The following is a 13,408-nucleotide window of genomic DNA, read 5'->3' as shown; positions in this document are numbered from 1 at the left end:
TTCATTATTTCATGGTTCGTTATACTTTATCTGTATACCCATGCAAGCAGCATAGATAAAGTCCTTGATTATGCTTTAATACAAATGAATCGTAATTCGATATTGAAACTCATTTGTAAACACTGCATATTCTAAATTCGTTCCTAGTCGATTCAGCCGCCTAAAACAGGGATAAAGGTCGCTTGAGCTCGAGACTAGCGTCTGTGATGTTGTGTACTGCGTTTCTTGGTAAGGGCATAGAGATGTCCAAACATACAGATGGGTAGTCATATGATGATTATACCGAACAACCCTCCCTCGGACTTTCCAAGTGGTTATCATTCATCGAGAGGATAAGTCCGTGGTTATGATTGTACACCATTAGTCCTTATGACCCGAGACAACTCTGAGGCTCTATATGCTAGGGCTGTGCTTTGACTCGTTTACCGGCTCCAGGAGAGTCATCAGGTGGCGAGGTTGGGTACAATCGCGACACATATAGGAGCCAGTGCATTGTAGTCGGGGATTCACCGCTCACCTACGGGTGTGGATATCCTATGTGATCTGATGTAATAATAGTGCATGGAATCTCTGGCCAGAGTATGAGATGTACGTTGGAGAAGGAGTTCTCCAATAGTACACGCGATGCCACTATTATATGTAACACATAGTTATCGAATTAATATGCAACCCTCGATGAACCAATGGTTGCAGATTCGATCGGGATATATGAGATGAAGGGACCGTACTGTACGTTAATCATAATCGACTGGTTCTTTTAGGCACTATCAGTGATACCTAGGGGATCATGGGGCGATGCTACTAGACGCTCTTACCATGATCCGATGGGTGCAATCAGAAATGAGTTCTGACATTCTTGATCAAGGTGTTGATGAATAGAATGGGGCTAACTAGGGTAAGCCCGAATAAGAATAAATGTTATTCTGAATCACAAGGAGTTGTGAACCCACGGCTAGCTGTATCCCTGAACCATTGAGGGTCACACAAGTACTGGATTGTTTGTTCCCGTTGAGAGAATAAATTCAAAAGTTGAATTTATATTATATAGTAAATTCAAGGAGTTGAATTTATGATAATTAAATTTTGAGAGAATAAATTCAAGGAGTTGAATTTATAAAATTTGAGAATTTAATTTATTAAACTCAAATGTTGGGTTTATTAAATATTAAATTTTGGAGGTGATGTAAATTCAAGTAGTTGAATTTATAATTTAAATAATAAATTCAAATGTTGAATTCATAATGTATTTAATTTATTAAGCTCAAAAGTTGAGTTGATTAATTAATAAATTAAATATGGTGGGTATTATGTTTAATGGGCTTGTAGGAGTACAAGTCCAACATAATAAATAATTAAAGTTTTAATAGGCTTTGATTAAATTAATTAAACTAGTTGGACTAGTTCAATTAATTAAATCAAGCCCATTAATGTTAATTATGTAATTAGGGTTTAATTTAATTATAAATAACAAATGCAAACAAAAAAAAAACCCTAGCCACCAACCACAATTCTTATTTGTGATTCTCGACAATCACAATAAAATTCTCCAAAATTCTTTTGCCAACTTTTCAAGAAAAGGGTTTGAGCCGTCTCTCAATTATTTCTCTCCTACGTAAAATCTCTTCTACTTTTCTAGTGCAAATTAGAAGAGGATCAAGCAATCTAGTCGTGGACTTGATAGGAGGATTTCTTGAAGAAAGTTCGTAGGGATTCATCAAGAGCCAGATCTATTATACCGGATCGGTTGGTGTCCAGTGATTTATTCACCAAAGGTATAACGATTCTAACGCCCTATGAATGTTTTGAGATAAATCATACGAGCGCCTAAAGCAATATTATTTTGTTTTTCAAAATAAAATAAAAATTTTAAATCTTCCGCTGCGTTTGGGCGTGTAGAAAACAGGATCCAACAGTGGTATCAGAGCCAGGTTTTCTGAATCGTATGATTTAAATTATATTGAATAATTTGTTTCTAACCACACAAGAAAATTTTCAGAAATATTGATGCACCATAAAATTAAATTTTTCGGAAAAACAAAAAAAAAAAATTTCGCGATCTGCCCGGAACAGTTCCGGGCAGACCCCGCGCAGGGCTGCGCGCGCAGCGCGCAGCGCCCTGCGCGCAGGAACGCGCAGCGGGCGCGCGCAGAGCGGCGCAGCGTGCGGAACGTCCGCACGCTGTGCGCCGCCCCGCGCGGCGCACAACGCGGCGCAGCGTGCGGAGCGTCCGCACGCTGCGCGCGGCGTTGCGCGCACCTGTGCGCGCCTGCGCGCACAGGTTGCTGCCACTGCCCGAAACGTTCGGGCAGCGGGCGGGCAGCGGGGGCGACGACCCGGGATCGTCTCGGGAAGCGTGCAAAATTGATGGGCTTGAATTGTTTGGGCCCGGGGTGCAATTTTCTGATTTTTCAAAATTATGGGGAAAATTGATATTTTTGAAATTGATTCAATTTTTTATTTTGGAAAATTAATTTTTGGAAAATTAATAATTTTTTTGTAAAATAAATAATTAGAATATGATTTTAATTATTTATGGTAAAAATGAGTTTTATAAGAAATCAATTATTATTGATTTAATTGGAAATTAAATAAAAGAGTTTATTTAATTTATTAAATTCTTTAATAATTGTGGTGGTTAGTGATAAAATTATTAGATATATGATTTATCAATTAATTAAATTGTTTAATTAAATTGATGTTAATATTTGATATTAAATGCATGAAGGATGATCGAGAGCCTTGACCAATGTGTTAGGTGTATGTTAGGATATTTTACTGTTTTTATTCAATTTTATAATATTTGATATTATTAAAGTGGGCCTGGTTTATGGCCCGTTCCCACCCCCATGAGATGTATCCCTTATGTGCCATGACTATTCAAATGTAATAATTAGAAATAGTGGGAGATCAAGACTGGAAGATGGTGGGCCCGATGATCAAGATGAAGACATGTAAAATATTGGAAGCTTTTGTAATAAGTTGCATTTGCATCCCTGCATTCACCTAGGTTTGGACCTGGATCCATGTATGGCTCACATGGATCTATTAGTGTTGGCAATCGATCATCCTTATTTATTGTTGAATGTCATATTATGATATATGTGATATATAGTAGTATGCATGTATGTATATTATTATATAATATAGTTGCATGAATCCGGCAAACATACAAACTCGTGGCACGCGATTTTCAAATAAAATGATGAGACAAATTTTTTTAATTAAAATCCCTCATTTTGAATATGATTCAAAATTTATATCAAACCGAATAAGTAAAAATTAAAAGAGTTTAATTTTTCCTTGCCTTCCATCAACCGTGGTTGCATGTTGATCGCTACCCGCGGACAGTGTCTGGCTCATATTATTGGGGAGGCCTGTACGCCGGAAAGCTGTGACTTCCACCGGACATATGATGTGAATTGAGTGGAACTCCCATGACTTCGGCTCATATTATTGGGGGAACTCATGGCGACCGTCCACTACAATTCAATATTGATGGGTTGGTTTGACACGTGAAAATAAACGGCGTCATATTATTGGGTCCTATTAAACGTGAGGCAAAACACGCGGAGGTTGCATAGGGATGCAATTGGACTCTACCTTTTAGAAATTATAATTGGCTGATATTATTCGGGATTATAATTGGCTAATTGGACTCTACGTGCCTACTAAGGAAATACGATTTCCCTTTTTCATCAGAGGGTGGTGGAAATGTCAAAATAGTGGGAGGGTAATTTATAAAATGAAATCCATATTTTATATCTTAGAATTATTTTAAAATTATCAGTAACATTTATCTGTTTTCATTTTCAGTATATATACGATGTCTACTCGTAACCCGCTTTCAATCATTCTCGATCAAAACAAATTGACTGGCCCTAACTATAATGACTGGTTTCGAAATTTAAAGATTGTTCTGAACTCGGAAAAGATTCTGTATGTGCTTGATAAGAAGCCACCGAAGGAAGCACCTTCAAATGTCACTCCGACTAAATTGGCTGAGCTTGAAAAATGGTGGGACCATGACATTCAAGCTAAGAGCTACATGTTGGCTTCTATGTCGAATGAACTGCAGAAGCGGTTCGAGGAGGCTGTGAATGCTGCTGACATTCACTTACATCTGAAAGAATTGTATGCTGTACAAACTCGTTCAGAGAGATATGCTGTTGTTAAAGAACTCATGACTACACGCTTGCGAGATGGGGCTTCGGTCCATGAGCATGGTGTTAGGATGATTGGGCTCATCGAGAAGTTGGTGGGACTCGACTTGGTTATCTCTAGTGAGCTCTCGACTGATATTCTCTTGCTGTCTCTGCCCTCTTCGTTCGATGGATTTGTGGTTAACTTTAATATGAATAAGCTTGAGGCCACCCTTGAAGAGTTGGTCAATATGCTTACTAGTTATGAGGCCACAATCAAAAAGGATAAGCCTGTTTTTCTAGTGGGTTCTTCGTCCTGCACGAAAAAGGGAGCCCCATACAAAGGCAAGAAGCGTTCTGCCCCTCCAAAGAAGAACAAGCCTAACAAAAAACCATACAAGAAACCTAATCCGGGGCCCACAAAGCCTGACAAGTCAGAACAAATCTGTTTCCACTGCAACAAGCCTGGACACTGGAGGCGTAATTGCGCGGAGTATCTTGCCCAGAAGCGTTCTGGCCATGGTATGTTTTATATTGAAGTTAATGTTTCTATTAATTCCTCTTCTTGGGTATTGGATACCGGATGTGGTTCTCATCTATGCAATGATTTGCAGGTGATGGGAAGAAGCAAGAGGCTTAGAGATGGTGAGACCTTTCTAAGACTAGGAAATGGAGCAAGGGTTGCTGCTACTGCCATTGGAGACATTACTTTAATTTTGGACAATAATTTTAAGTTATTTTTGAGAGATGTTTTATTTGTTCCTGAATTGGTTAAAAACATTATTTCTATTTCTATGCTTGATAGGGATGGTTATTCTTGTGTTTTTGCTAAAGGTGTTTGCAATTTATACAAGAATGAATGTTTGATTGGAACTGGAGAATTAACAAATGATCTCTATAACTTAAAATTGAAAGAGATTCCTTTAAACAATGTCCAAGCGCATACGAAAACAACAACAAACAAAAGAAAAATATAAAATCCAAATCCCGCACAAATGTGGCACGCTAGACTAGGTCATATTTCTCAAAGAAGGATGCACAAGCTAGTGGGAGAAGGCATGTTTGACTTGTCAGACATAAATTCTCTACCTACTTGTGAGTCCTGTCTAAAAGGAAAAATGACTAAGACTCCATTCAATGGAAAAGTAGAACGTGCACATGGTCTATTGGATTTGATCCATACAGACGTTTGTGGCCCGCTAAGTGTTAGCACAAAATTTGGGCATTCCTACTTCATTACCTTTACTGATGACCATTCGAGGTATGGGTATGTTTATTTGATGAAACATAAATCTGAAGCATTTGAAAGGTTCAAAGAGTTCAGATCTGAAGTAGAAAATCAGCTAGAAAGAAGTATTAAGGCACTTCGATCTGATCGAGGTGGAGAATACTTGAGTGCTGAATTTTTGGGTTATCTAAAAGAGAATGGGATTCTCTCACAGTGGACTCCACCAGCAACACCACAATTGAATGGTGTTTCTGAACGTCGTAATCGAACATTGATGGACATGGTTCGATCTATGATGGGATTCACTGAATTGCCTACAATGTTTTGGGGTTTTGCGCTTGAAACTGCGGCAATGTTGTTGAATAATGTCCATACTAAAGCAGTGGATAAAACACCATATGAGATATGGATGGGGAAACCTCCCAAGTATTCTTACTTGAGAATATGGGGATGTCCTGCTTATGTGAAGCAGACAGTGGGAGACAAATTGGATAGTAGATCCACTTTGTGCTACTTTGTAGGATATCCAAAGAATTCTATTGGATATTATTTTTATCATCCTAATGAAGCAAAAGTGTTTGTTTCAAGAAATGCCACCTTTTTGGAAAGGGAGTTTCTATTAGATAGAAAAGGCAAGATGATAGAACTTGAAGAAATTCAAGATACTCCCTCAACTTTAGAAGTTGAACCTAATCCCCTAGAACCAGTAGTTGAAGTACAAGCTCCTAGAAAGTCTGATAGAGTTATTAGACCACCTGCCAGATATACACTTCTTCATGAACAAGGCCATGATGAGCCTTGTGTTGGATGCGATCCAATGAATTTCAAAGAAGCAATATCTGATACTGATTCAACTAAATGGCTTGAAGCCATGCAGTCAGAAATGGACTCTATGTATTCAAACCAAGTCTGGACATTAGTGGATCCACCTGAGGGAATCGTTCCCATAGGATGCAAATGGATCTACAAAAGAAAGCTTGGGGCGGATGGGAAGGTAGTGACCTTCAAAGCAAGACTGGTTGCAAAAGGTTATACTCAAAAGCAAGGAATTGACTATGAGGAAACTTTTTCACCAGTAGCTATGTTTAAGTCCATTAGAATACTACTAGCCATAGCAGCATGGTATGACTATGAGATATGGCAAATGGATGTAAAGACTGCATTCCTCAATGGAGACATCAAAGAAGAAATTTATATGTCTCAACCTGAGGGATACACATCAGTAGGAAGTGAGCATAAGGTATGCAAACTTCAGAGATCAATATATGGTCTCAAGCAGGCATCAAGGAGTTGGAACCTCAGATTTGACAGCACTATCAAAGAGTTTGGTTTTGCTAAGAATCCCGAGGAACCATGTGTGTACAAGAAAGTTAGTGGGAGTGCAGTGACATTCCTAGTACTTTATGTTGATGATATCCTGCTCATTGGGAATGATGTAGGATTACTGCAATCAACTAAAGTATGGTTAGCCAGTAAATTCCCCATGAAAGACATGGGTGAAGCATCCTACGTATTGAGAATACAAATCTATAGAGATAGATCAAAGAGGATGCTAGGACTCACCCAAGTCACTTATATCGATACCATTTGTGAAACGATTCTCTATGGAAGAGTCCAAGAGAGGATACTTACCAATGTGTCATGGTGTTACTCTATCTAAAGCTATGTGTCCCAAAATTGATGAGGAGATAGAGATGATGACACGTATTCCATATGCGTCAACTATTGGTAGTATCATGTATGGTATGATATCGACACGTCCTAATGTTGCTTACGCTTTGAGTGTTACTAGCAGATATCAGGCAAACCCTGGTCCAATGCGTTGGAAAGCCGTGAAAGATATTCTTAAGTACTTGAGAAGGACTAAGAATTTGTTCATGGTCTATGGGGGTGGAGAATTAAAATTGGAAGGCTACACTGAATCTAGCTTCCAATGTGACGTAGATGATTCGAAATCGACCTTTGGTTTTGTATTCATGCTAAATGGTGCGGCTGTCTCTTGGAAATGTTCCAAGCAAGACACCGTTGCGGATTCCACCACTGAAGCTGAATACATTGTTGCATCTGATGCATCCAAAGAGGCAGTTTGGATGAGGAATTTTGTCTAAGAGTTGGGCGTTATTCCTAATGGAGTTGATCCAGTCCCGTTGTACTGCGACAACACTGGTGCCATTGCGCAAGCAAAGGAACCAAGGTCTCATCAGCGATCCAAACATGTACTGAGGAAGTTCCACATCATACGGGAGATTGTGGGAAGAGGAGACATATCAGTTGAAAGAGTCCCCTCTGCAGATAACGTTGCTGATCCACTTACGAAGCCCTTACCAGGACCATTGTTTGAGAAGCATCGCGAAGCAATGGGATTAAAGTTTATGGGTAGTTGGCTTTAGGGCAAGTGGGAGATTGTTAGAGTAGATGCCCTGCAAGTCAACTGTTGACTAGGGATTTTATTGACTCGGTTGTAAAGAACAATCTTTATTTTAATATAATTCATTATTTCATGGTTCGTTATACTTTATCTGTATACCCATGCAAGCAGCATAGATAAAGTCCTTGATTATGCTTTAATACAAATGAATCGTAATTCGATATTGAAACTCATTTGTAAACACTGCATATTCTAAATTCGTTCCTAGTCGATTCAGCCGCCTAAAACAGGGATAAAGGTCGCTTGAGCTCGAGACTAGCGTCTGTGATGTTGTGTACTGCGTTTCTTGGTAAGGGCATAGAGATGTCCAAACATACAGATGGGTAGTCATATGATGATTATACCGAACAACCCTCCCTCGGACTTTCCAAGTGGTTATCATTCATCGAGAGGATAAGTCCGTGGTTATGATTGTACACCATTAGTCCTTATGACCCGAGACAACTCTGAGGCTCTATATGCTAGGGCTGTGCTTTGACTCGTTTACCGGCTCCAGGAGAGTCATCAGGTGGCGAGGTTGGGTACAGTCGCGACACATATAGGAGCCAGTGCATTGTAGTCGGGGATTCACCGCTCACCTACGGGTGTGGATATCCTATGTGATCTGATGTAATAATAGTGCATGGAATCTCTGGCCAGAGTATGAGATGTACGTTGGAGAAGGAGTTCTCCAATAGTACACGCGATGCCACTATTATATGTAACACATAGTTATCGAATTAATATGCAACCCTCGATGAACCAATGGTTGCAGATTCGATCGGGATATATGAGATGAAGGGACCGTACTGTACGTTAATCATAATCGACTGGTTCTTTTAGGCACTATCAGTGATACCTAGGGGATCATGGGGCGATGCTACTAGACGCTCTTACCATGATCCGATGGGTGCAATCAGAAATGAGTTCTGACATTCTTGATCAAGGTGATGATGAATAGAATGGGGCTAACTAGGGTAAGCCCGAATAAGAATAAATGTTATTCTGAATCACAAGGAGTTGTGAACCCACGGCTAGCTGTATCCCTGAACCATTGAGGGTCACACAAGTACTGGATTGTTTGTTCCCGTTGAGAGAATAAATTCAAAAGTTGAATTTATATTATATAGTAAATTCAAGGAGTTGAATTTATGATAATTAAATTTTGAGAGAATAAATTCAAGGAGTTGAATTTATAAAATTTGAGAATTTAATTTATTAAACTCAAATGTTGGGTTTATTAAATATTAAATTTTGGAGGTGATGTAAATTCAAGTAGTTGAATTTATAATTTAAATAATAAATTCAAATGTTGAATTCATAATGTATTTAATTTATTAAGCTCAAAAGTTGAGTTGATTAATTAATAAATTAAATATGGTGGGTATTATGTTTAATGGGCTTGTAGGAGTACAAGTCCAACATAATAAATAATTAAAGTTTTAATAGGCTTTGATTAAATTAATTAAACTAGTTGGACTAGTTCAATTAATTAAATCAAGCCCATTAATGTTAATTATGTAATTAGGGTTTAATTTAATTATAAATAACAAATTCAAACAAAAAAAAAAACCCTAGCCACCAACCACAATTCTTATTTGTGATTCTCGACAATCACAATAAAATTCTCCAAAATTCTTTTGCCAACTTTTCAAGAAAAGGGTTTGAGCCGTCTCTCAATTATTTCTCTCCTACGTAAAATCTCTTCTACTTTTCTAGTGCAAATTAGAAGAGGATCAAGCAATCTAGTCGTGGACTTGATAGGAGGATTTCTTGAAGAAAGTTCGTAGGGATTCATCAAGAGCCAGATCTATTATACCGGATCGGTTGGTGTCCAGTGATTTATTCACCAAAGGTATAACGATTCTAACGCCCTATGAATGTTTTGAGATAAATCATACGAGCGCCTAAAGCAATATTATTTTGTTTTTCAAAATAAAATAAAAATTTTAAATCTTCCGCTGCGTTTGGGCGTGTAGAAAACAGGATCCAACACGCCCACCCCCATTCTTGAGATGTCTTTGACTTGGAATAGCTGTTGTTTGTGGTATGCTACTTTGTCTGATTGACGAGTTCCCGAACTTTTGCATGTGACATTTTTCATTTACGATTATATTTTTAGTCAGTAGTTTTTGCAGTAGATGGTTCACTGGAAGATTTCTTGATGTTCTTTTGGCAAGTGTTGTCTTGAATAATTTTATTTTTTATTGTGTGCATGTAATATAACATAGTTATCATTTTTTCAGCTTAATAAATTTGTTGAAATCTTGGGCTGAATTGGACTATGCCCATTGAAGTTCTACATACTCTAGTTGGTTTGATACAGAAACTCGCATATTATTGGAATCTTCTGTTGAATTGGGTTTTTCCTATTGAATATCATGGATTTTATTTTTCTGTGGAAAAAACAGTTGTCTGTGCGTCATGCTACTTGCTTCTCATACATGCAAAAAGGAAACATGAATCTGTTTATGCCCTTGTTGGATTGAATTTTCAGTTATTGAATGAATAGACCTTTTATGATCAGCTCAATATGGAATGCCACTAGGACTATTTACCCTTCGGGTAAATCTTCGGCCAGCATCTTGAAATGCCTGCAGATGGAGGATAATTTAACATGCTTTTTAGTGGACAGTGGATCAACTATAAGTTCATGTTATAAGGAGCGAGAATGAAATGAATCGATCCGAAAACTATTAATTTTTCACATCCAAGCTCGAGCTCGAAATTTTACCTGGCCCAGAGCTTAAAAATTAAACTATTCGGGTTTACTCGACTTAAAGTTCAAATTTGAGCCCCATTCATTTAGTTTAAACTTGATTTTCTAGATTTATTAGACAGAGGCTCAATCTCAGGCTCAAGTTATTGAAGTCATGTAATTTTTATTATGTTATTATATATGAATTAAAATATTAAAGCTCACAAGCGGCTCGCGAGCTATCAAACAAAGTAATGTGAGCTCCAATCAGGTCAAAAGAAATATTCTAACATGTTCTAGCTTGCCACAACTTCTATAATTTTAAGTAATTGAATATTAATCAACTTAGTTCAAAAAGCTCATGAACCGGCTTTGGTTGTTCAAAGCCCTAGTTGGCATTCTGTGTGCAAACTTTTTTAACTCTTTTTTTACCATTTACTGTCAGAATAATTAGTGTTTATACCTAGGATTATGTCATTGAATTACTGGTTCAATCTTATCTCCTAAACTTTTTGGTTCCCAATTTTTAGAGTGGCAGTGTATGGAATAAATAGCTGGAATCCGTAGTGGGGCTAATAAGAAGAATGGCGACCCATCTTATTATTTGGTATTTTCATATAAGTTACAGTTTATGTGGTGATAACTGTGTCATTTGAAGTTGGAGACACGGATTTAAAAAATATTACTCTTTTAGCTTGAGGTCATGATTTTATTTTTTTGCAACTTCTTCGATTTCTATGCATTCATCGTATTGTAATGAGCTAACTATGATAATAGATGGCACAGGAGGCAAAGGCACTTGGAGCAATCTGCTTGATACTGTTGGTGAAACTTGTATTGATCAAAAGGATTCAAACTACGACAGTGGCCCTGTACTATCATAATTTTATTTCTTTTACTATTTTGAACTGCAACATTCTCCTTTTTCTATCTACAGTGAGTTGTTTTCACAGAAGATTTTGTTCTTTTCTTGAGTAGGAACCTTGTGAGTTAGTTGGATCAAATGCCTCTCATACTTTGGATGAATACAAAAAGGCTGTAATCTCGATAATAGATGATTACTTTAACACCGGTGATGTAGAAGTTGCTGCTTCCGATCTCACAGAACTAGGATCAAGTCAGTACCATCCCTACTTTATTAAGCACCTCGTTTCCATGGCCATGGACAGGCATACCAAAGAGAAGGAGATGGCTTCGGTTTTGTTGTCAGCTCTGTATGCTGATGTTATAAATGCAGCCCAGATTAGGCAGGGATTCTTCATGCTGCTTGAATCTGCAGATGATTTGGCAATAGATGTATTGGATACTGTTGAAATTCTTGCTTTATTTATTGCTCGAGCCTTGGTTGATGATATTCTACCTCTTGTTTTCATAACCAAGTCCAGAAAAATGCTTTCAGAAACCTCCATGGGAGTTGAGGTGCTGCAAACTGCTGAGAAAAGCTATCTCTCAGCACCCCACTATGCAGAACTTGTAGAAAGACGGTGGGGGGGAAGTACACATATTACTGTTGTTGAGGTAGAGAAAAAAATCACTGAACTTCTAAGAACATATGTGGAGAGTGGAGATGCTTCAGAAGCCTCTCGATGTATTAGACAGTTGGGTGTTCCATTTCTCCATCACGAAGTTGTGAAAAGAGCATTGGTTTTTGCCATGGAGATACCAACAATAGAACCACTCATCCTGAAGTTGCTAAAGGAAGCTGCAAATGATGGTTTAATAAGTTCAAACCAAATGGTAAAGGGTTTTACTCGAGTATTTGAGAGCCTTGATGATCTTGCCCTTGATATTCCTTCTGCCAAGAATTTCTTCTACCCCTTTATTTCCCAAGCAATGTCTGATGGATGGCTTGACACAGCTTACTTAAAATCTTTGACTGAGGATGAGAAAAAAACAAACAAAAATGACGAAAAATTGAGGCGCTACAAGGAAGAAATTATCGCTATAGTTCATGAATACTTCCTCTCAGATGATATCCCTGAACTGATTCGAAGCCTGGAAGATCTAAGAATGCCAAAGCATAAACCTATTTTTCTTAAGAAGCTCGTGACTCTAGCACTGGACAGGAGAAACAGAGAGAAAGAAATGGCCTCTGTTTTGCTTTCAGTGCTTCATATAGAGATCTTTTCAACAGAAGACATAATCAATGGTTTTATTATGCTACTGGAATCTGCAGAAGACACAGCAATTGACATTTTAGACGCTTCAAATGAACTTGCCTTTTTCCTAGCAAGAGCTGTCATAGATGATGTCCTCACCCCACTAAACTTGGAAGAGATAGCCAGCAGGCTGCCACCAAATTGTAGTGGCAGTGAAACTGTGTGTTCAGCTCGATCACTCATAGCAGCACGTCACGCTGGGGAGAGGATCTTGAGGTGCTGGGGCGGTGGTACAGGCTGGGCTGTGGAGGATGCAAAAGACAAGATTCAAAAACTTCTCGAGGAATACGAGAGCGGGGGTGTGCTAAATGAGGCCTGCCAATGCATCCGTGATTTGAGCATGCCTTTTTTCAATCATGAGGTGGTGAAGAAAGCTCTGGTTATGGCGATGGAGAAGCAAAATGACAGGTTTCTGGATTTGCTGCAAGTTTGCTCTGACGAAGGGTTGATTACGATCACTCAGATGACGAAAGGTTTCAGCAGGATGAGAGATGGGATTGAAGATCTGGCTCTTGATGTTCCAAACGCCAAGGATAAGTTTGGTTTTTATGTAAAGTATGCAGCAGAAAGAGGTTGGCTCACGCCTTCGTTTGCGGCTGCAGAAGGAGACGCAGTTGCATTTTCTTGATCAGAAACATGTATTTGTGGTTTCTTGTCATATGATGTATAGAGGTTGTCTTGTGTTGCATAAAATAGGTTTTGGTTGTTTGGTACGATGGTTTAGATGCATATATTTTATATTTTACATGGTATTTTAGGAAGGGTATATAATAAACA

At 38.3% G+C, this 13,408-nt stretch overlaps 1 protein-coding gene across 1 annotated transcript; it reads left to right on the top strand.

Moving 5' to 3' along the window:
* Window positions 1–9,796: 9,796 nt before the first annotated feature.
* LOC140819687 (MA3 DOMAIN-CONTAINING TRANSLATION REGULATORY FACTOR 1-like) lies at window positions 9,797–13,408 on the top strand. Its single transcript, XM_073179863.1, has 2 exons — window positions 9,797–11,344; window positions 11,451–13,408. The coding sequence occupies exons 1-2, from the start codon at window positions 11,210–11,212 to the stop codon at window positions 13,257–13,259; spliced, it is 1,944 nt and encodes a 647-aa protein (XP_073035964.1). The 5' UTR covers window positions 9,797–11,209; the 3' UTR covers window positions 13,260–13,408.

This window comes from Primulina eburnea, chromosome 18 (genome assembly GCF_022965805.1).
Source record: "Primulina eburnea isolate SZY01 chromosome 18, ASM2296580v1, whole genome shotgun sequence".
Lineage (NCBI taxonomy): Eukaryota > Viridiplantae > Streptophyta > Magnoliopsida > Lamiales > Gesneriaceae > Primulina > Primulina eburnea.
Note: the sequence above shows the minus strand (reverse complement) of the source record. Positions and strands in the feature narration are given on the sequence as shown.

Coding starts and splice junctions, on each gene's coding strand:
- LOC140819687 (XM_073179863.1), top strand. CDS start 11,210: ATGCATTCATCGTATTGTAATGAGCTAACTATGATAATAGATGGCACA. Junction 11,345..11,450: donor CAAACTACGACAGTGGCCCT/GTACTATCATAA, acceptor TTTCTTGAGTAG/GAACCTTGTGAGTTAGTTGG.